The sequence below is a fragment of the Gymnoscopelus braueri genome (genome assembly GCF_963280865.1).
Source record: "Gymnoscopelus braueri genome assembly, chromosome: 6".
Classification (NCBI taxonomy): Eukaryota; Metazoa; Chordata; class Actinopteri; order Myctophiformes; family Myctophidae; genus Gymnoscopelus; species Gymnoscopelus braueri.
This window is the reverse complement of record NC_137607.1, coordinates 7,716,474-7,740,497: the sequence shown is the minus strand read 5'-3', so window position 1 is coordinate 7,740,497 and position 24,024 is coordinate 7,716,474. Positions and strand designations below refer to the sequence as shown.

Here is a 24,024-nt window from a genome sequence, read left to right as displayed (position 1 = left end):
AAAATCTATTGTTATGAAACGACGTTGTAGAGACACTGATAGAGTTGGTTGGTTTGACACTAGCTCTGGGCTCTGGTCCTGACTACTGTGCGAGGTCTCCAACTTTAGTAAAAAATAAAGGAAACTGTTTCGCTACTTATCGAAACAATGGCCGTTTTGTGTTGTTGAAAGACTATTCTCCATGGTGGGAAACGTTTCAGGACCCCATCTTCTCTCTTAGCCCCTACGGAACCTCTCCCTCCGCTGTGGAGCTACTTCTCTCTATAATACAGTGTTTTGGGGCAGAAAATGAAAAATGTCCACCAGACGGAAATTATTTTAAATACTCACCTGCGCCCTCTACCGACCTGGTCAATATAAATTACTATTGACCAAATTTGTAGAGGGCGCAGGTGAGTAAATACAATAATTTCCGTCTGGAGGACATATTTAATTTTCTGTCCAAAAAGTGTATTCTACAGAGAAGGTGGGATGCTGAGACATTTACCACCGTGGAGAATAGTCCTTCAACAACACAAAAAAGCCTTTGTTTCGATGAGTAGCGAAATAGTTTCCTTTATTCTTTTACTAAAGTTGGAGACCTCGCACAGTACTGACAGTAGTGGAATTTCAGTCCATGGGAATTTCCAGAGTTCTGGACCAGAGCTAGTTTGACAGTATTATTATTTTTGGCCACACACAAAAAAAATAAAAAAAAATAATCGTGCAAGATATTTCAACATGACTACACACTGGACTTTTTATTTATTTCATTTGTTTATTTCATTTGTTTATTTCATTTGTCCTTAATCTTTGCAAAGCAACAGCAACCAACCCTAGCTCTGTGGCGTTGAAATCCACGTCACGTTGTAATACTCCATTTCCCAGAATGCTTTGCGATCAGAACAACAAACATGGCGAATCTGCAAAGTGTTGCTCCTTCCATTGACAGTGCATCGTATGGACGTGAAAGGAATTGTCAAGTGTAAAAAGCGATGAAATAAATAAATAATATAAAGAAAAAGAGGACACCCATCGCGAACAGCACTGCAGAACACCTGTACACGGTCGTGTGCAGTCGGATCATACTTTAAACTGTAAATAACAAACAAAAACAAAAAGGAGAAGCCAAAAAAAATGCCGTCTCCCAAAGCAAAGAGCACCGTGCGCAGCGGAGGGGGAGGATCGGGCTCTGGAAGCCCGAGCAGCAGCAACAACGGCCGCTACGACTTCATGTCCCTGAACCGATCCGCCCCGCCGTCGCCGCCGCCGCACCTCCTCCAGCAGCAGCGCCAGGGCGGATCGGACCCGGCCACCGCGGCCACCGCGGCCGCCCGCCTCCGGGCCTCGGAGAGCCCCACGCGGCGCCGGGGCTCCGGCTCGTCCACGGGCTCGATGCCCGAGGAGGACTGCATGCGGCTCAACCCCTCGTTCGCGGGCATCGCGCTGAGCTCGCTGCTCGCCATAGACCTGTGGCTCTCCAAGCGGCTGGGCGTGTGCGCGCAGGAGGACTCGTCGTGGGGCAGCGTCCGCCCGCTGATGAAGCTCGTAGAGATCTCGGGACACGGCGTCCCGTGGCTGGTGGGCACCGCGTACTGTCTGTATAAGAGTGACACCGCCGCCGGCCAAGAGGTTATTCTCAATCTTTTAATGGGTAAGCAGAGTAGCCTTATACGTTGAGTTTTAATTATATATGTGTTGATCATGTACTAGGGCTGCACGATTCTTGCTAAAATGAGAATCACGATTTTCCTCCATAAGAATTGAGATCACGATTCTCACACGATTCTCACACAATTCTTTTGTAAATATAAAAATATTAAGCAAAAAAAAAAGCGAAAAAAGTGAAAATCGAGATTGCATAGGTGTCTGAATCGAGATCACGATCTTTTTTCGATTAATCGTGCAGCACTATGTACTGATCGATCATTCCCGTTATGGCTGAGGGCTCAGCTGACATAAACCATGCTTCATGTTTTGCATTGTTGCATGACATGTGTTTGCAGATACGATGCGGTAGGTACTAGTAGGTAGCCCCACCGATATGAATGAAGTAGTTCTGTCATCACACCCACACAGTAGCCACTACCCCACCCCTTCAACCCTCCCCTCCTTGCCATCATGTTTGGCGTGCCACCCATAAGCTTTGATTACACATTTAAGTTGACGATTAATTGCGATTAATGATTGTGTTTTTGGCATTGCACATTGGAACATAATGAGTACAACTACTCAAAGCTTGTAGATCTGCTATTCCTGCTATTTTTTGGAAACGTTTGAAAATGTATGAAAATGTTTCAACATATGGAAACGATTATATAGAACAATTGCGATAATCTCAAATAATTGCGATCATGTAATAATTGTGACAGGCCTATTGAGTTGTCAGGTCCTCTCCTCCCCACATCCATTCAAAGCGCACGCATCGCCTCGCCTCCTGTCATATGTGCCCGGCAGTAATTGCTGTCTTCCACCTGTAGATGTCATCTGTCATTCGTTCTGCCATCATCACACTGCATTCCCAGTTCCCCCTCTGCTTTCTGCATCCTAGTTACATAAGTATTTCCAACCATCTTTGCCATTCTCATTCCACTCAACAAATGTAAAGGTTGATGGAAAATGCACATCTTCTACTTATTCAGTTCCGTACCTACAGTAAATGCACAATGTAAGCATATAGTAGGCTACTGTATATTGTTTATTTATGTGTACAGTCAGTGTGTCTGAATTCTGAACTGTATATGATATTACTGCCAGTAAACCAGACTGTGGTCTCTGATGTCAGCTCTTCAACTAACTATTAATTGAATTGACAGATTAAGGCAGATTATCAGATGTACTGTATGACTGCACGATTAACATTATGTTCGCTTAATTACTATGCTATTATTGGCATTGATGGCTTTTGGTGTTAAAAATGTTTGTAAATCAATTTCTTATGTCTTTGTTGCTCACTGTGCTTCTGGCTGGTGTCATGTCTTAGGTCATATATGGTATGTAATGAGAGATGAGTTGTACAGTGTTCTGGTATTTCACCCCTTTTGTAATGGTGAGGAGATGAGGTCGGGCAAGGTGCAACAAGCTGACCAAATAAGATGTTAATTAATTGCCAAGTTTCATGATGACATAATAGTGAAACATAAAATCTTTTGACTTTTTCTTATTTTTTTACCATTAATTATGCAGCCCTAATCTGGTGTCATCTCAGTTCCTCTCCTAAATGCACAGCACACTCACTCTAATGCATATTCCTGTACTGTTATCCAAACTGTGTACTGCCGCATTGTCTGATACCTACCCACTCACAGGGAGTCTACCAGCCAACCATAAGCACTGTAGCCTGCAGACAGAACACTGCTCCTCTGTGTGCAGAACATAGAATGCCAAGAAAACAAGACCACATAGAGGGAATCCCTTGCAGAGAGGGGAGGGGGGGGGGGTACAGGTAGCTTACAGGTAGACATTGTACAAATGTACAAATAATATAAAATATTATTCTAATGATGTGAGCAATGATGTATGGTATTTATTGTACATGAATCACATAAATCAATGTCATGCCTCATTGAGTCACTTGTTCAGACTGGCAGCCCAAATTTGATTGGAGTTGGTTTTATGAACAAGGTTAAGGAATATGATTAGCAAAATTGTGTTTCCATGTGAGGTTTTTCTTCTCTTTTTCTTTTCTTCTTTTGCTGTTAAGACTTTAAAGAAAACAATCTGATTGCAATTTGGATAGGCCAAAGATCTGATTTAGGCTGCAAGTGTGAACATAGTGTAATAGAGTTGAGAAATATGTCCCTATCAGCACACAGATTGTACTTTGTGGTCATTGTCCGGGGGGGTTGGTCCAAGAGGTGCTACAAGAGGTATCCTGTGTTCCTCTGTGATTGTGTCCGGCTGACACAGACATGGGATATTTTGCATATCCTCTGTTAAACACTTATTTCTAAATGAGAACTTCACCCATTTTAAACCTTATCTTTATATAATTGGTCCTCACTAATGCTCATTAAAGATGGCATCATTTCATCTAACTCACTCACACTTTGCATCTCATTGGTGGCCTGTGGACAGTTCATAAACCTGCCTACCAATGACGTCATCAATGGCGATTCCAAACTAATAGAAACTACAGCCTTACTCTTCCTGGAAAGTTATTAGACTGAAATAGAAGTTCATTGTTCTTGTATCAATAAAATATTTTAACAACTTTGAAATGATCAAAATCCTGCCTACCTCTGCCTCTCTGAACAGTCCACAGCCCACCTCTGAGACACAAAGTGAATAGACAGAAATAGTGCCATCTTACAAGGTTGAACATTGGTGAAGTGCTCCTTTAATGTAGCATAATGTCACCGTGACCTCAGTGATAAAAGGACTTCTTCATCTCTCACATGACTGCTGATATAATCCCAATCAAAGAGACATGAGTGACAGGCCCTGCTTATTAAAGCAATCTTTTTATAGTCACCGACTAAAGAAAATAATAAAAGTTGATAAGCCCAGGCTGTTACTGTCATGGAAAATGGCTACAGACAGTACCATATGTCCCCAGCTTACCTCTTTTACCTCTAATTACGTATTTAATCAGACTCATATCTGTTTGCCTATGGCTGTTTGTGTATGGAGTTTATAGCAGTATGTCTGTACCGTGCAGACGTCTGGTCACTGGTGTCATTCCATGCTTTGATTATATTGTTTGTTGCCACCGATCGTAATGGACTCTTACTTCCTGACACTCTGTTTGCTCGTAGCGATTTCCGTTTAACTCTTCTTCTGTCTCTCCCCCTCCCTCCCCCGCCTAGCCCTGTTATTGGACCTGGTGTTGGTGGGCATCGTGAAGGCGGTGGTACGTCGGCGCCGACCGACCCATAACCGCATGGACATGTTCGCCACCTTCTCCGTGGACCGCTACTCCTTCCCGTCGGGTCACGCCACGCGCGCCGCCATGTGCGGCCGCTTCGTCCTGGCGCACCTGGTGCTGGCCGCCCCGCTGCGCGTCCTGGTTCTGCTGTGGGCCGCGCTGGTCGGGCTGAGCCGCGTGCTGCTGGGGCGGCACAACGTGACCGATGTGCTGTTCGGGTTCTGGATGGGCTACTGCCAGTACAACCTGGTGGAGCTGCTCTGGCTCTCACCCCAAAGCCTGCAAGGACTGCTGGTGCCTCTGGCCTGAGAGGAGGGACTGGAGGAGGAGGAGGAGTAGGAGGTGATGTGGTCAGCGATGGTGTGTGAGGTTTAAAGGCATTGTTCCATTTCTATGAAAATGTAACCTTTCTTCCAATTGTCCATAAATAACACGGGAAACTGGAATGGTTGGGATTGAACTTGAAAAATGATAAAGACCAGAATCCCAACCATAGTAGTTTACCGTCGATTAATACACATTCAATTTAAACGTTCCAAGGGTTTCAATGGGGTCAAATGGAAGAACTTAAGGCACTGTTCCTTTTATATGAAAATCTATGCTTTCTTCCAATAATGCATACAAACAACTTACTTGACCTTACTTGACCAAAGATAGTGAGAATAAACTCCAATAACGCCCCACCCTCTCTCTCTTTACCCACCTGTCACCAACAAGTATGTGTTGAGAGAGAACACGGGATGAAAAAGAAACAAAATGGGGGCTCACATGTGGTTCAAACCACTCAACACCACTCAACCACTAATTCTATTCTTTTACATTCCTCTCTAATGAATGTATATTTAATATACTGTATGTGGTTTCCTGGGTGGGGTGGGGGGGGGGGGGGGGGGTAGAATAGAATTTTCTATTTCTAATGCATCCAACAGTGATCATTCCTATCTTGGATGTTAATTCATTCATACTGCAAGTCATTCAACAGAGTGTGTGCAGGACACTCTGATATAAACTTGAAATATATTTTTAGGTTTGTTTACTTGATTGATGGTTAACCCCCAGTTATTGTCCGTTTCATAAAACAGGGCTTTGTTTGCACCAGTCAACCCTGTACCACTGTGAAATAGTTGCACATAAATCGTTGAAGATGTTAGAAATTAAGGTAGCATTCTTTCATGTAGTACCTATGACTAAATGTGCATGTGTGTGTGGGGTGGTCAAGACAGAGACTTTGTACTGTTTCATTTAGCAATATTGTTTCTCAACTCCTTGGACAATAATTCTATGGCAATATTCTTGGATTATTCATTTGTAGAAATCTTGTTCTATGTACGTAATTACCACTCATTGATCGCTTTGCGTCATGATAGTAGTAGTACCTAGCTTGCATCGAGGGCGAGTAAGGACGCCAAGCTGTTTGATTTGTGACTTAACATCTTGTGGTAGCGCCAAGGATTATCAATCATTGATGGGAAATAGGACGGCAGAGTTTTATAGCCTTGTCGTTTTCTACCGGACAAGAAATGTTCTCTTTGTGCTCGCAGATAAAGTTGTAGGACAATAATGTGCACGAAGTTCCTGTGAGGTTGAACTGACCTATAACTCCATGTCACTTGATACTTGCAATAATTTATTATCCCTGTGCTAATGGATTATGTTTTCAGTCCTGTGAGTCCGTCTGTCCGTCTGAAAATGTCTGGGTGTTAATATTGGGACGTTTTGTGTTGATGTTCTAATATTTTGTGACCTGCATCTGGCCAGGTCTCTACCTCTGTGTTGCATCTTTTGCTATTTCTGAGAGCAATTTTTTTTTTTTACACTTACACATGTGGATCAATATATGCACGTGTGTGCATGTGTATGTGTATGTCATATTATGCGGCTGAATGCTAGTATATTTTTACCATCATTAAGGTTTCTAGGAGTGACACCAATGTAACTGATGACCACAGCTTTGTCACAGAGGCTGTCAGCCCACTGTGTGGGTGTTTGGGACATGTCACCACACGCTTTTTATCTTAAGTTAAGATGACGTTTCATTAGCTTTGGGTTTAACATTTGTTGTTTTTTGGCCTGCACATCCCTATGTGGGTGAATGGGCAGCTGGCCAGCCAATATTGGGTGCTGTCCTTGAGTAGCTGTCATGACACCACTCACACACACCGAGTTAAGACAATTAATATAGCTCTTTTTGCAATTATCAAAACAATGGTGAATGGAAATCCAGGTTATATTGTTAATATATAATTTTAATTAATAGATGATTACCAGACATGCTGAGACGAGTGTTAGACAACTGAAATGTTTTACCTGCCAAAGTGAAATATTATTTAAAATAAGCATGATTTTAACCCATTCAATCTGGGAAAGCATCGATGTAATTTTAGACTTTAGCTATATACCCGTATATAGCAGCATAAGTTTTTCAGAAAAGCTTTAGGATTTAGAAGGCATTTTTAGAATCGGCCTCCGGTCTAGGGGAATAACGGTAAAAGATCTGACTTCAGGTATGTTATTCTACTGTTCTGTCAGGTCAGTACGATATCTGCTACCATCTGCATTACCCAGGAAAGAAAGATCCCACTAAGCTGCATCCTCCTGAGCTCTGCCAGGATTGTTATGTCACATGTAGATGCAGTTCAAGAATGGAAGAACTGTCGCAGTATGCCGCTGTTGCAGCATCTTGAAGAATGTATCTGGACATTGGGCACATTTTTCTCATGATAGCACCGGATCACCTGAGGTCCTTCTTTCAGGGTGGAATCCACAGCATATCTGAGGGTATAACATTTAATCTTCCACCATAATGTATCCCACCTGTTATCTCCACCTGTACCTAGAGATACTACACTACAGTATGTTGGGAGACACCTGTTGCACAATGAAATTGAACTTGTTTGCTAAAATACCGTGGCTTATATTATGATGGCTCAATATGAGGGTTAATTGGTTATTAAAAGAAAATGGATGTAAATGCTGCAGCATGGGAAGGCAACATGTATGTTTTATCCCAATGTTTTATATTGGGATGGCAAGTTACATAGGCAATAGGATTAAATGAAAAACAAATATCACAATACTGACTACTTATTGACAACCCCCAAACTTATGTTGGATGTGAAAAATGTTTGACCTGCAAATGTTGGAGAGAAAATTGTAGTACATTCAAACTGAGAAAATCGGATCAATGCCCCATTTTCACCCTGAAATGGTGTAATTTTTATCGTAGTGCTGAAAAAAACCTTTAAAATAAATCAGAGGAAATCTTTCATTGTAAAGCAGATTACATATGTCACCCCTTTTTTTCCTTCTCCCTTTTTGAAGAACAACTAAGTGGAGCTTGCGCAAAAAAAACTAATTTCACCCACTTCTTTACATCTGTAAACCTGTGATGTGACAATAAAGTTGATTCTTGATACGTAGTGCTGCATAGTGTTGTGTTAATGTGCATTGACCATTTCTTTGAGTAATTATTTTTATTGAGCGACAGATTTCAACACAGTCTTTCACGGAAGTATATTTGTGTTTATGAAGAGGTCACCTACTTCCATATTGATTTCAAAATGGACAAGCAGGCCATTTGCACTGACTCCTGTCCTTGCGTGTGTGCAAGGTGACATATGTTCACTTTAAAGGTGACTTTCAACCTGGTGTCCTTGGGCATGAAATATAGGTGAAAATGTTCACCTATAATTGTGTTTTGAAAATGCCTAAAATAGCAGTACAGTACAAGCTCACAACACGATGCATTGTGAGCTTGTAAATAGTCTATTTTCACTGTGTTGTGTGACACTGTTGTACAACAAAGTATAAAATAGGGCCTAAGTGGTTAAAAAAAAATCTCAAGCTGTCCAGAACAGGTTTTGAATTCGAGCTTCAGTGTACAGTTTGTGAGAGACTGATAATTGAAGAGACTGTTCTTTGGTACATTGGTCCACTAGGCCTACTATTTTATTGCACTCTTTCATGCTTTACCTACTTTCTGCAATAACTGACCAATGGCCCCTCCTACTGTTGGCCTAGATTTACATTTTCCATGATTGTGCAATAAGGAAACATGCATTCTCCTGTTCTGCCACCTCTCAGTAGCTGTCTTCAGATTTTACATACATTCCACAAATATTTGATTGTCCAAAGCGGCCCACTGCTTCATCACATGACTTTACTATGCTGTAGTGGCCCACCAGCTGTATACTATAAGTTGTTATTGTGTTTTTTGTGATATAGTCCTTAACCTGAGATATTTTATTGTGTGGTACACACACACATACACACACACACACCCCCCTATGTAGTCATTTGAATGTATTGTGAAATGTTATTTGGGGTTGATAGTGGTGGTGGCAGGTGTTTAATGTGAATTGGGGAGATTTACCTATGCCATAATGACTGCACTGTATGTATATTTCTTTCTCAATAAAATTAAATGGAAGCAAATGTGGTACTGTGTTTTATCTTGTGTTATTCTATCAATACCATAAAATATGGACTATGTCGGGTGTACTGGCGTTTCGTCGGCTTGATTCAAACGTCAATGAAACCCACTGATGCACCTTGAGATTTGTTTAGTACGCGGGCGAAAGAATGTATTGTCCACAACAACTTGAATTTTTGTTTGCATTTACTGATCCCAATGTGCAAGTACAAACAGCTTATCCTGGCATTGTTCTCTCTCTGGCACTGGTAAAAACCATTTGTCCACCCAGGTGCATGCCCTTCCCTCCTCACCTGTCCATATAAAGCCCTGGAGTGGCGTGCCCTGGGTGCCCAAATAATAAACGAATAAACCAATACCAAACTAATACTAATAATACCAAATAATAACAAACAGACAAAAAACGTGAAATGGCTTCTACATTGGGTTTAAAATAATCCATGTCTTTAGACTGTACCATGGTCCACTTCCTGTTAATCCAGGTTGATAGATTGCAGCTGCAAGGTAACATTGCAAAATATCATACTGTACTGTACTTTGCAATTTTCCAAAGCAAGAGCACGGTTAGGTTACTCAAGAATGCAGGTTGTGAACATCTTGAATTTCCAAATGCCTTCCCTCATGCACGTGAAGTTCAAAGTTTATATTTCTGTATGCTGTTGTAAGCATGGCAGAGAAAATCATGAACAAACTAGAAAAAGTGCTCCTCGGAGCACAGGTCTCCGCCAGGTCAGGTAGGTTATTGTGGCCTCCTGGTGGCGCTATAATTGGCCAATGTGAAAAGGGTGGCATTTCTTCCTCGGCCTAGTGGGAATGTGCATGCATTCATGATTTGAGGCATTTTGTTCCAAACATGTGTTTTGCTAAAGTAGACCTGCTGGTGGCGCTATAACAGGGCAATGTGAAGAGGGTGGCATTTCTTCCGCGGCCTAGTGGGAATGTGCGTGCAAACTTTCAGGGAAATCGCACGCCGCGTTCATGATTTGAGACATTTTGTTCAAAACGGACCAATCCTGCAAACTTTGGAAGCCAACCTTTGCCAATCAGGATGGAATATGAAATATCGGACAGATGCGTCTTGATCACATGACTATAGAGATACTGTGTACCGATTTGCGTGATGTTTGGATAAAATCTGAAGGATTAATATCCAAAAATGTATTTGACATAAGTCGGCCTCCTGGTGGCGCTGTAAAAAGCAGATGTGAAAAATGCAGTGCAGATGTTTTTCCTTGGCTTCTAGGGAGTGTGCGTGCAAAGTTTCACGCAGATCGGTGCAGTTATAGTTAAAAATGCAAATCGGCCTGTTATAGCGCCACCATGAGGCTGATTTGAAAAGTTTTAAGTGGCATTTCTTCCTCGGCCTAGTGGGAATGTGCGTGTGCAATTTTATGGAAATGGCAAGCTGCGTTCATGATTTGAGGCAGTTTGTTCAAAACTCACCAATCCTGCAAACTTTGGAAGCCAACCTTAGCCAATGAGGATGGAATATGGGAAATTGAACAGATCCGGGTTGATCACATGACTATAGAGATACTGTGTACCGATTTGCATGACGTTTAGTTAAAAGCTGTAGGAGTAATAGGGAAAAATGGGTTTTGCACACATCGGCCTCCAGGTGGCGCTATAACAGGCCCATGTGAAAAATGTGGGGCAGAGGTTCTGAATTGGCATCCAGGGAGTGTGTGTGCACAGTTTCGGAGCGACCGGGCCAACGGTGCCAGAGATTAGCTGCTAACACACAGACAGGACACACGGACACACGGACGGACACACGGACGGACAGGGGCGAAAACATACTCTCTCGCCATGCCTTTCGGCCTGGCGGAGACAGTCATGACCACAGCGTGACATTTTGCACGCACATTCCCACTAGGCCGAGGAAGAAATGCCACTTGAAAATGTTCAAATCAGCCTCATGGTGGCGCTATAACGATTCGAGTTTTTACCTATAACTGCACTGATCTGCATACAACTTTGTATGTGCATTCCCTAGAGGCCAAGGAAAAACCTTTTGCCCTGCATTTTTCACATCAGCATTTTATAGTGCCACCAGGAGGCCAATTTATGTAAAACTCATTTTTTGATATTACTCCTTCAGATTTTATCCAAATTTCACGCAGATCAGTACACATGATAGTCATGTGATCAAGACGGATCTGTTTGATTTTTCATATTCCATCCCGATTGGCTAAGATTGACATTTAAAGTTTGCAGGAGTGGCCCATTTTGAACAAAATGCCGCAAACATGAACGCAGTGTCCGATTGTGGTGAAACTTTGCACACACATTTGCACTACGTTGAGGAACAAATGCCACCCTTTAAACATTTTTTTTAATACTACTCCTAAACATTGTGTCCAAACATCACGCAAATCTGTACACATTATCTCTATAGTCAAGTGATCAACACGGATACGTCCAATTTTTCATATTCCATCCTGATTGGCGAATTCCGAACATTGCTGGCCCACAATAACCTACCTGACCTGGCGGAGACCTGTGCTTCGAGGAGCACTTTTTCTAGTTGGTCTTGTTTCTTCTTCAAATCAAGTGAATAACTACAACCCTGATACTGTTTCTTGAGACCTCGGTTTATGAAACTGAAACAATGGAAGGGGATGCATGGATGATTTGTAACTGGGTAGCCCCGGCAGATGTTTCATATTTAACCATTGAAATTCATGTGCTTGTTGTAGGAAGTATGCAGGATTTATGTACCACCGCCATAGTACTGCAACTGGTGGGGATAGTAAATGCACACATGTATGTAATTTTTGTAATCTAATTACAATTTCCATCAAAGACCTTCAAATGGGATGCTCTGTTGGGGACCGCAGTTACTGCATGTATTCATACTTGGCTTCAAGGTCATCCAATCTAATCCGATCCACTTTCTTTATAAAGCACATTTAAAACAACAGCGTTGAACCAAAGTGCTTAGTCATGAATTAGCTGAACTAAAAACTCCCTTTCTGACAAGGAAAATGTTAGTTTTACCAGGCTAGGAATTTGTGTCCCCTTAATAGAAATGAACCGGTTTGTAACATGAGACTCCCCAGCGAGTAATGTTTGTCTTCCCTGTATAGATACTAAATACGAGGCATGTTTCCTACTAAAGCTGTTTGAAAAGGCCAAATGTCTGATGTTAATCATTGTTGGTACCTGACAAATGACTTTATGCATGATCAGGACAAGCTTCATTTAGTAATGAAAGGGTTTGAAGGGTTCCAAACTGGTTGCATGTGGTAGAAATTTGTCATCGGGGGGATGACAACTTCATGTCAGGGATCTGAAACCCATGTAGGTAAAATTTAGGTAATCGTGTCAGTAGTGTCATTCATGACCAGTCTGTCACCTGCAATAATGTGAGGACAGACTGTAATTGTACTTTGATCAATAAAAGACCCGTAGCCTGAATAAACACCAGTCTTGTACTTTGATCAATAAAAGACCCGTAGCCTGAATAAACACCAGTCTTGACCTTATTGAGATGATTTAAAAAAACAGTAGGTGAATTGGCCCAATCACACTGTATAAAAGGCAGCACCTGGCTGAGGCCTGAGGCTCATCCCACTTGAGAGACACACAGATCTGAGCAGCTAGATCAAGGTAAGGGTTGTTTTACTCTGTGGACTGATGATAGATGATGATTTGAAAGTGTTGAACAAAATGTTGAACTTTCATGTTATAAAAGTCAGAGCATTAGAAATCTTCCAATGCATAATCAGCCTTAATTAATTAATTCTGTTTTATACAGTCTTATCTTGTCTATTTTTCCTGCAGTGCTTTGTACTGCACTGTTGAATGCCAGAGTGGTTTAGATAAGGTTTTAAGTGGGGCTATCAAGCTAATGACATTTCCTCATGGAAGTTTTTTTTGTTGCACAGTGTTGTGGCCCGTTTCCTCCAGGACAATAGGTGTCATTTAATATCACACGATCAACAGTTGTCCCCATTGTGTACATCTACTGTAGTATGTGGACCTAACTCTTCTGATACATGGGAATATTATTGACACATAACACCCAATATGATCAGTCTTCTACAGGAATACTCTTTGCTTTTGTCTAACCCCATGACAACAAGCTGGTTGAATTGTCATTCTCCTTATTTAACTTAGCAGCTGCTCCATTTTGTATTGTGTATTGCCTTTTTGATGCACTGGTTCTGAAATTTCAACACCACTACAATTTGTACTCTGATTACTAATCACCATCATCTGTTTGATATAGGCTAAACAATTTGTATGTTGTCTTCACGTGGAATTTAACACCATTATGCCTTGCAGGCTTGCACTTTTGAGTTTTTACTTCTACTTTACTTACTGCTAATAACTTTTACTAGGACTTTTCATGTAGGACTTGCTTGTAAGGGGAGTATTTTTACTTAAAGGGCAAGACCACTTTGGTAGAGGTTCGGGTTGTGTAGTTGGTTACCCTGCCATGATGTAACTCCAAAAGGTGGTCAAGAAATCAAAAATATTTGCTCCATTGATTAGAAATTGATGATTCAAAATATGCTCCTCATTGTACGGTAAAACGTCTCTCAAAGTCACTCTTTTAGCCTGTACACAAACAAAGCTGATTCAGACAATATAGATCATCACCAAACCAGTACTGTTTTTAACATTTTTTTAATATTATAAAATGCTAACTTCCTGTGCTTCCTGTTAATTTTACTATTTGAATATCTGGATCCAGTCCGGGTTTTCTTCCTAATAAAAATGGCAAAAAACAACGAATACTTCCCTGGTGAATACACCATGAAGTGGATCTGAGATTAACTCTGTAGCATGTGGGGGTGGGGTCGAGGAATGTACTGTGCGACAATGTTTCCCGTAGGAAACGGGCAACTGTGGTTGTGTGGAAACACATAATCTTGTATTCCTTTCTGAAAGCTATTGTTCAGAGATGCAACTCTAAAAATAACTGCTGCACAGAACCACACCATGTTGAATATTGGCAATGCACGGCTAGCAAACACATTTTGTATTGAAAGCCTTCATCTCAGATTTATGCTTGGACACTATTTTCTTATTTCTACCAAAATGGGCAAATTTGCCTGGTAGCTGTTTTGTGTTTCTGTTGCAGCTCACCTCCAGACAGTTCCAACATGGTACACAGAGTGGCAGTGATTGGGGCAGGCCCCTCTGGCCTCTCCAGCATGAAGGCTTGTCTGGATGAGGGCATGGTGCCCACCTGCTTTGAAAGCAGTGACGACATGGGCGGACTGTGGAAGTTCAAGGCAAGGCTTATGAGGGAGTGTCTCTATTGCCTATCTGCATAACCATAGCATGTGGGGGTTGGCTCTACAATGCACTATACCATTGGTTCTCAAAGTGGGGTCCGGGGACCCCCAGGGGTCCTTGGGGTGGTTCCAAGGGGTCCCCAGGAAAAGTAGTTAACCACTTTATCCATTTATAAGTTGGCTATTCAAAAATAGCGGATATACAAGCTCACAGCGCGTCACTTCGTGCCGCACTGCGACCTTGTAGATCTGCTATTTTTGAACATTTTTGAAAAATCGTGAAATTCTTTTGAACATTTTGTATTTGCAACACAAATCTTCTCTTCTGGGGGTCCCTGCCTCAAAATATTTTCAGATGGGGGTCCGTGGACAAATGTATATCAATTTGGGGGGTCCTTGACATGAAAAAGTTTGAGAACCACTGCACTATACACTGTAGAGCCAACAGTACAGCAAATGCACTCAGCATTCTTCATTTTCTCCACCATGTACATGCAATTTAAAAACAAATCATGAAATGCATGTTTTCAGAATGGCTTCATGATTCTTTTTTAATTGGCAAATGTTATATTGTTTATCCTTTTTAATGCTTTATAAGCTTTTATATATTTAATTTATTTTCATTTTCTAACCACTTTGTTGCTTTGAAAAGTACTTGACAGGCCTACTATCTTAGCCTAATATAAAATGGAGGAGATCATTGACCGAAAACTGTTCTTCTCCAGGAAGTGTCGGAGCCTGAGAGAGCCAGTATCTACCGCTCCCTGACCATCAACATCTCTAAGGAGATGATGTGTTTCAGTGACTTTCCCATCCCTGCCGAATACCCAAACTACATGCACCATTCTAAAATCCTGAAATACTTCAGGATGTATGCAGAGCACTTCAAACTGCTGCAGCACATCCGCTACCAGGTAACCATGAGACCAGACCCACATGCCAAATCGTCGATGTCGGGCAGAAAGCTCTCCATATTCTAACTTTTTGTGTATTTTCATAAATTATCGCCCTACTTGATCATATTACAGCTTCACACAAAAGCATCAAAAGTAGCAGATCCGCAAGCTCGAAACACGACATGACGCGACGCGTCTCGAGATTGTAGATCTGCAACTTTTTGCCATTTTTTTAATCCTGAAAAGTAACACTGTTGGAAATATGACGTTTCCACCCGACAGAGACGATATGTATAAAATAGGCTTTAGATCTGCAATATTATGTCTCCTCCTACAGTGTATAATTTGTGTCACAATAGTTGTTTAAGGTGACTCAACTGCTACTTACAGCAATGGATATCAAAATGACCTATTGAACTTTTTGTTTCCATATCAGACCTCAGTGAAAAGCGTCAAACAAAGGTCAGACTATGCTCGCACTGGTCAGTGGGAGGTGGTGACCGAGAACAAGGACGGACAGGAGGAGAGGCATGTCTTTGACGCGGTCATCTGCTGTGCCGGCCATTACACCTACCCTCATCTACCACTGAAAGACTTCCCAGGTGAACAGAACAGATGTCTTTATCTTGACTGTTAGTGATATCACATGATGCAGTGGTTTTCAAACCTTTTCATATCAAGGTCCATTATTTATTCGCCATTTGAGCCCACGGACCGATGAGATTTAGCCTCTCAGACCCAAGACTTAGAATATTCTTTATTTTTCATATCGTTGGATACGATTTTGTCCACAATTCCATGCTGTATTGATGTGGTACCATCCATTGCCAGGAGAGGCAAACGTTGATGAAAATAACAATTATTTAATAGTCAGGGGATATTAGCAGAAAGATTTCCAATCTTGGAATAAATTCCTTACCAAAAAAAATCTTCACCAATGTGTTTGTAAAGGTGTCTAGTAACACATCTCACAAAGACTGAAATTCAGTCCCCCTAGGAGAATTTTTGACAGCTGCTGAAAGTTTGGGTACCCACCATTTCCCTGCATTTCCATGCAGGGCAAAAAAAAATCAATTTTTAATTCTGTTTTAAGTAGCATGTGAGGGGTCAAACTAGGGTGTTTTTATGATTCTGAATCCATTGCAAGCATTTTTTTGGGCTAAAAACGGCCATAGCCATCCTTGTCCAGGTATACTTTTTGTGTAAAAAGCCCATTGAGATTGGGCCATTTTTAGCCCAAGGAGTGGTTTTGGTGCAAAACAAATGCTTGCAATGGATTCAGAATCATAAAAACACCCTAGTTTGACCCCTCACATGCTACTTAAAACAGAATTAAAAATTGTTTTTTTTTGCCCTGCATGGAAATGCAGGGAAATGGTGGGTACCCAAACTTTCAGCAGCTGTCAAAAATTCTCCTAGGGGGACTGAATTTCAGTCTTTGTGAGATGTGTTACTAGACACCTTTACAAACACATTGGTGAAGATTTTTTTTGGTAAGGAATTTATTCCAAGATTGGAAATCTTTCTGCTAATATCCCCTGACTATAATGAAGTAATGTAAATGTTTAATTTGAAATATCTCTAAAAGTACAAATTATTTCCAAAAATTCTAATGGTAGCCAATATGTCCTAAGTAGGCCGAACGTTGTAGAGTTGGAACAGAGTTTCTTGCTAAAAGTATACATTTCCCCATTGAAATGAATGGGATTTTTTTTTAGCAATTCAAAGTGAAATATCTCTTAAAAAAAACTCTTGAGAGTGTAAAATGTTTCGGTTTCATTTTACACTCTCAAATGTTAAAGATCTATAAGGGGTCCATTTGGTTGCCAACTCCATCATTTAGCAGGGAACCCCCTCAGGACCTCTGGTGGTCCCCAGACCACTGGTTGAGAACCACTTGACATAATGGATCCATCACTTTGTACCTCAAAAAATGACTTGCTGTGTGTGTGCGCATGTGTTGCAGGAATTGAGACTTTTGAGGGGAAGTATTTTCACAGCTGGGACTACAAAGGGCCTGAGGACATGCATGGGAAGAGAGTGGTGGTCATCGGCATTGGCAACTCCGGCGGTGACATTGCCGTCGAAGGCAGCAGAGTAGCAGAGGAGGTTGGGAATTCATCTTCATTCATATGTTTATTCTCCATATGTACGTGTGATTGACCTGAGCTGTATATGTGGTTCTCAACCTTTTCTGGATCAGGGCCCACTTGAAAAGCTTCAGAGTGTTCGCGGCCCACCCATCTGACCACTTGACGTGGCAGCCTTTTGACGACTGCCATGTTAAGTGGTCCTTTCGTGCCGCGCTATGAGCTTGTAGAGCTGATATTTTTGAAAAGTTGTGCAAATTTTCACTTTTTTTGAGAAAAAAATCTCAAACATCTTAAAATATCTTGTTCCAGGGACCTCCAGAAGCAAAGATTTGAGTGTGTCAAAATATCACTTTAAATTTTATTTTTAATTTAATTAATTAATTGTATAAATTATTTTTAACTCAAATCTTTGCTTCTGGAGGTCCCTTGAACAAGATATTTTAAGATGGGGGGGGGGGGTCTGCGGCCAAATGCATATAATTAAGGGGGTCCTTGACATGAAACGGTTTGAGCGCCTCTGCAGCAACATGCAGTTTTTCAGAAAAATTTAGAAGGCATTTTGCAGAATCGGCCTCAGGTCTTAATGGGTATAAACCGCCCATCTCTCTCTGCTCCTCTCTCCGGCCTCTGAAGATGTACGTAAGCACTCGTCGAGGTGCATGGGTCATCCGCCAGGTGTCGGACAACGGCCTGCCGGTGGACATGAAGTACAACACGCGCTTCGTCCACATCCTGTTCCAGCTGCTGCCCATGAGGATCCTCAACACCATAGGGGAGGGCATGCTCAACGCCATGTACGACCACACCATGTACGCCCTCAAGCCCAAACACAGGTAACATGTCTGTTTCTCTATATCACGTAAGGTTACAATGACGTGACTGTGTTTTTGATGTACAGATGCCATCTTATTCAGAGCGCGTTTGAACGCATTCCTATTGTGTATATAGAGTCTATACACTGGGAATGCGTTCAAACGCCCTCTAAATAAAATGGCATCTTGGTTTATTGTATGCTGTTCTGGATTAACTGCGGATTATACTAGGGTCAGTCCACCCTAGGTGGACACGCACTGACCTTTTGCACCTTAATCCCATGTATAACGCACTGCCTTTTTTTTTTTTTTTTTTTATTGTGCTCTTTTTTCTCTAAGCACCTTAACGTCCATATGTATATCATGCACAGTATAAGTATAACATGCACAGTATACATACATTGCTGCTATGCTCAGGCACCTTAGTTTTTTATTATCTCAGGTACTTTGTAAATATGTAGATAACTTGTCTGGCCTTCTGTTGCTCTCTTGTTTTGATCTCCCACTTGCCCCCCACCCCTCTTCTTCTCCCCCCCCCTCTTCTTTCTATGGAAATTAACGTTGCGATGGGAACGATGTACAAAAACGAATTTCACCCACTTCTTTACCTTGTAAACCTGTGATGTGACAATAAAACTGATTCTGATTCTGATTCTGGTGCGTTGGACCCCTGTGCAACTCATCTACACATTATCCTATTCTATTGATGTCAACCGACACCCAAATATTATGCTGCGAGTCTCATGTCTGCTGTCTGGTAAATGTGCATTCTACAGCATTGGTTCTCGAAAGGGGGTCCTTGGGGGGGGGGGGGGGTTTCAGTGGGTCCCCACCTAAATGTGTTAATGCAGTGTCACAATAATTTTAACCACTGTATCCATTTATACGTTGGCTATTCAAAAATAGCAGTACATCTGCTATTTTTGAAATCATTTTTGAAATGCATCTGACATTTTCAGATGGGGATCCGCGGCCAAATGTATATCAATTTGAGGGTCCTTGACACGAAAAAGTTTGGAAACTAACGTTCTTCAGTGAGAGTCCTGTATGTCCATGTACTGCATGGAACACAAATATGATGTTTTACCTTTTCAAGCCGGGAACACCTGAGTGTAGTTGTTGCTATATACAGTATAATACCAACATACATTAATTTTTTCAGAAAACTTAGGTCAGGATTTAGAAGGCATTTTTAGAATCGGCCTCAGGTCTAAATGCTATTGGTTAATCTGTTGGGTTGTTGTTCACGTTCACTGCCACTGCTAACAGGCTGTTCAGCCAGATCCCAGTGATCAATGATGACCTGCCCATGAAGATCCTGTCTGGGAGCGTGGTCATCAAGCCAAACGTGAAGGAGATCCAGGGCTCTACCGTTGTGTTTGAGGACGGCAGTGTCGTCGAGAAGGTCAGAAGAATGCTTTGCTTTCTAGATCAACACAATATGAGTTTGGATTGAGTTTATTGACCCTGATCCTGCACATCATGATGTAAAGTATGAATACGTATCAGTTTGTGGCTGAAAACTCTAATTTCACCTCAACTCGTGTGTGTGTTCTAGGTGGATACCATCGTGTTCGCCACGGGATACAACTACGGCTTCCCGTTCCTGCCCTCAAGCGTTCTGCGCAAATCTGGTCATCGTGTGGGTCTGTACAAGCATGTGTTCCCCCCCACCCTGGAACATCCTACCCTGGCTGTGGTGGGCTTCATCCATGCCCTGGGAGCCATCATGCCTCAGGCTGAGATGCAGGCTCGCTGGGCCACGCGTGTCTTCAAAGGTGAGGATTCCAATCATTCCATATACCCTTGTGTGTGTATATAACATTTAATGCATTTTTAGTACCGGTACTAAACCTTGTGTTTTACACATCATAATTGGCAGTCACTGTTATGCATTAGTGGCAGGGATTTGCAATAGAGGGCACATAATACTGTAACTACTTTCAAACTGGTGTCCCTATAAAAGTCATTGCCAAGAAGCATTTTTACAATGGACATAATGTACCAAACTCAAGGATCTGTACTTTTTGTTTGATGTTTAGGTCTTAACCACTCCCAATTTTGGGCATGTCATACTCATAGGTGAAAATAAAAACGACTAGAGCAATTATTTTAGTAGTTAAAGGTAGGGTAAGTGATATTTTTTGGTATTGTTTTATTTTTGGTTAAAAAGGTTAAAGTACTATATTCTGATAGTAATCTTTGCTACAGAGCGTTTGTTCGGTCACAGGGGTCTCCCCAGCTCTTTAGTAAACAGAATATATGTACATTTTCAGGTAGATGACACAATTTAAGCCAATCAGGAGAGGGCACTGAAAATGCATTTTCTGTTTAATAAAGAGCTGGAGAGACATGGGAGACTCCTTTTTTTCTGAACAAACACTCTATAGCAATGAGTACTATCAGAATATAGAGCTATTTAACACTTATTTTAACCAGTAAATCACTTACCCTACCTAAGTGGTCAATATTGCTGGACATAGGGTTCAGTTTAGTTATGAGAAGAAACTTCTATACCACTTTGCCACATTTATCTCAGTTTACTGTCTGTTGTTCCACAGGGTACAACAAGCTGCCTTCCAGCCAGGCCATGATAAAGTCTGTGGATGGTGACACCGAGGACATGGGCAAAAAGTATGATCTCTTAATCTGCATCGTTAATATCATAACCACCAATAAAGTGAAGATGCTCAAACTGACCTACTTCCTCCTGGGAAGCAATAGTTTTATTATTCTTATGCATCTTCTAAAATACTGAAAGGGTTCCCAAACTTTTTAGGCCCCCCAAAAATAATCATCTTTGAACTGGGGACCCACCACACTGACACGCACTTAAATTGTAGGCATTACATTTAGTTTGACTCGGTTCCACAGATAAATATTGTGAAAATAGTCGAACTACCACCTCGCACTGTGAGGTTTTGTGAGCTTGTAGATTGGTTATTTTCACAATGTTTGCCTCTGTCTTACATACTATTTGGTATTAAAAAGGTCTTAAAAGTCATTAAATTTTAATGTGCAGATACCCTGTATACACTTATGCTGTATGTTGGTTTCTTTATTGTTGAGTGAGAAAACTATGTTGGACATTAAGATAATGATCTAAGCCCCCCCCCCCCCCAAAAAAAAGAATGATAATAATTTGGGGTCCCGACCTCTAGTTTGGGAACCACTGCTCTACTGTATATTGAATCAGTCAATCAGACTCACTTTCTTATCTTGCCTCGTCACAGCTACAATGTATCCAAGCTGACACCCCTGCAAGTGGATTTTGTCAGCTACATGGATGACCTGGCTGGTGAGATTGGCGCTCGGCCCAGCCTGCCCTGGCTCTTCTTCACAGACTATCCGCTGTTTAAGAAGATCCTGTGGGGGCCCGTGTCAATGTACCAGTACCGCGTGATGGGACCAGGGAGCTGGGACGGAGCCCGCCGAGCCATCTTCACGCAGTTTGACCGCATGTTACAGCCCCTGAAAACAAGAAAGGTGAGCAGTTGATTCCTATTCATAATGCCGTTTACCCCTCTAATCCACTGTTTCCCAAACAGTGGGTCAGGACCAATTTGTAGGCGCGGAAAGTGTTTGTGGGTCGCGATTTTTCGAAAGATTGAAAAAAATACAGATGAAAATAATTAAGTTTTTCATACGTTAAGCAAATTCTAAACTTTTCCAAAATAATAAATGTAAACGTTTGGAAGACATTCCACAAATGACACGTGAAAAGTGAAAATAGAGCCCTTGGGGAATCGGACCCCAATCAATTTGGTCAGTGGTTTTCAAACCTTTAAATTTCAAGGACCCCAGTATGCATGGACCCCCATAAAGGTCCTTACACACCGGGGCGATTTCTTTAATGCGAATAATATGGTTTTTTTTAAAACCTTATAAAGTCAATGCAAGCTTCCACACCAGTTTTGCGAGGCGAAAAAAGCGTCTTTTAATTATTCAGAACGAGTCCGAATTTTGCGCATATTCGCCGGTGTGTAACCGCCTTAACTCTTGACCCATAAATGGACTTTTGTTCCATGTGTACACTGTCAGAGAAACGGACGGTTGCAACTAGCAATAAGACCCACGGAACCCCCTCTCTGAGAAACAGTGCAAGCTATGATTGATCATTGATTTGATTCAGCTGTGTGGAGGGACATCTTGGCGCAGACTAATGTGACGCTTTTATTTCTGTCAGGTTGTTCCCACATATATGTTAATGTTAACTGACAAGGATCCCTCAAAATGAATTTGACTGTCTAACAACAGGAAGTGATGCCCATACTTGACACACCCCCTTTTCCCTAGTAAGCTCCCTATAGGAAACTTTATAAATGGACTCTGTAATTGAAATGTTGTCGTCTCTTGCCAGGTGGAAGAGCCTGAGAAGTGCATCGCTGGCCGCCTGTTCAAGTTGAGCCTGAAGGTCATGGCCGGAGGAGCCGTTGTCTACTACATTCATGCCCGTGATCCCTCCACCTTCCCCACCCTCCTGGCCAAGCTCCGTCCACAGACAGTCTGAACATACTACACTCATTATGACGACACGAAAGAGCCAACTCACAAACCACTGTGCAAAGTTATTGGCTCCTACTTGCAGGATTAACGTCAATGATGCATCTTATTCTGTATAAATGTCTGCATTAGGAGCCTAAGTGAACTATGTCTTTCACTTGGCTTCATGAACCAGAATAAGCTTTATTCTCAGTATTCCTCCCATGTAGGTTATGGTAATTGAGGATGAAGATTATTGGGTATCCTTATAATGAATATGTTAATCAATTTGTGGTTCCAGCCTATAACTGATTACCTTTGTCAGTGACTGCCGTTCATCACATTTCAATTCACAAGGGCCTACCGACATGTTGGGCACTATTTTATATAAAGAACTAAACTGACTCTTGCAGCACAATATTTAACTTATAACTGTATTTTTCAAATGTCTATGTATACTGTATACAGATGTCTAAATAAATTGTTTAAACATTTTCCACAGTTTATTTTGGTACAATCACCAGTATAACACTGAGTAATGAAGTGTTAAATTGCTCTATATTGTGATAGTAATCATTGTTTAGAGTGTTCAGTAACAGGGGTCTGTCTCCCCGTCTCTCCAGCTCTTCAGGAAATATTTTCATTTCGGATTACCAATTTGATCTAATCAGGAGAGAACTCATACAGGATAAACAAGTGAAATTGGAAGTGATGACACCAAGAAGTGAGCGCACAAAATTGGATCTGGAACAATAAAACTGAAGCTAATAAATGGTTATTCTCTCCTGATTGGCAACCCATCTGAAAATGTATTTTCTTATCAAAGAGCTGAAGAGACAGGGAAACACTGCAATGAACAGAATATAGTGCTTTAACTTTAACAAATAACTTCTTATTTTAAAGGAAAAAAATCACTTCTCTTTAAAATACTACTTAAGTAAGATGTCTGTTAACTAAGCAGTTGCCATAGGAAGCTCATCATGGCATGCAGAGGATCCTTTCAAGCAGGGAAGCAAGCTGTCAAAAGGTCAATACTGTTGCTTACATGCTGGGGCTGTTCCATTCCCTGTGGGAACAGTATTCATATTCCCTTTAAATACCACACTAGCCAACCAAACACATTAATCCAAATTGTTTATTTGTAAGACACACTTTAAAAAGATTTAAAAGTACATGATAAAAGGCCAATATGGCACCAGATTCTCAAGCAAAAA

The 24,024-nt window shown here is 41.4% G+C and overlaps 2 protein-coding genes across 2 annotated transcripts; both read left to right on the top strand.

Annotated features, from left to right (window-relative positions):
* Window positions 1-861: 861 nt before the first annotated feature.
* Window positions 862-5,696, top strand: plpp6 (phospholipid phosphatase 6). The gene is made up of 2 exons (XM_080431156.1): window positions 862-1,633; window positions 4,788-5,696. The coding sequence occupies exons 1-2, from the start codon at window positions 1,117-1,119 to the stop codon at window positions 5,153-5,155; spliced, it is 885 nt and encodes a 294-aa protein (XP_080287282.1). The 5' UTR covers window positions 862-1,116; the 3' UTR covers window positions 5,156-5,696.
* An 8,693-nt stretch (window positions 5,697-14,389) lies between these two features.
* LOC308086746 (flavin-containing monooxygenase 5-like) lies at window positions 14,390-22,838 on the top strand (the record flags this gene model as incomplete). The annotated part of the gene is made up of 10 exons (XM_080430395.1): window positions 14,390-14,524; window positions 15,253-15,441; window positions 15,860-16,025; window positions 17,390-17,532; window positions 18,150-18,349; window positions 19,598-19,733; window positions 19,887-20,106; window positions 20,890-20,962; window positions 21,562-21,814; window positions 22,689-22,838. Exons 1-10 carry the CDS (start codon window positions 14,393-14,395, stop codon window positions 22,836-22,838), a joined length of 1,662 nt encoding a protein of 553 aa, XP_080286521.1. The 5' UTR covers window positions 14,390-14,392.
* Window positions 22,839-24,024: the final 1,186 nt, after the last annotated feature.

What these genes read in the sequence shown, in the direction of transcription:
- plpp6 (XM_080431156.1), top strand. Translation starts at nt 1,117, where the DNA reads ATGCCGTCTCCCAAAGCAAAGAGCACCGTGCGCAGCGGAGGGGGAGGA. An exon ending in TATTCTCAATCTTTTAATGG is followed by an intron (nt 1,634 to 4,787) that starts GTAAGCAGAGTA and finishes TCCCCCGCCTAG; the next exon opens with CCCTGTTATTGGACCTGGTG.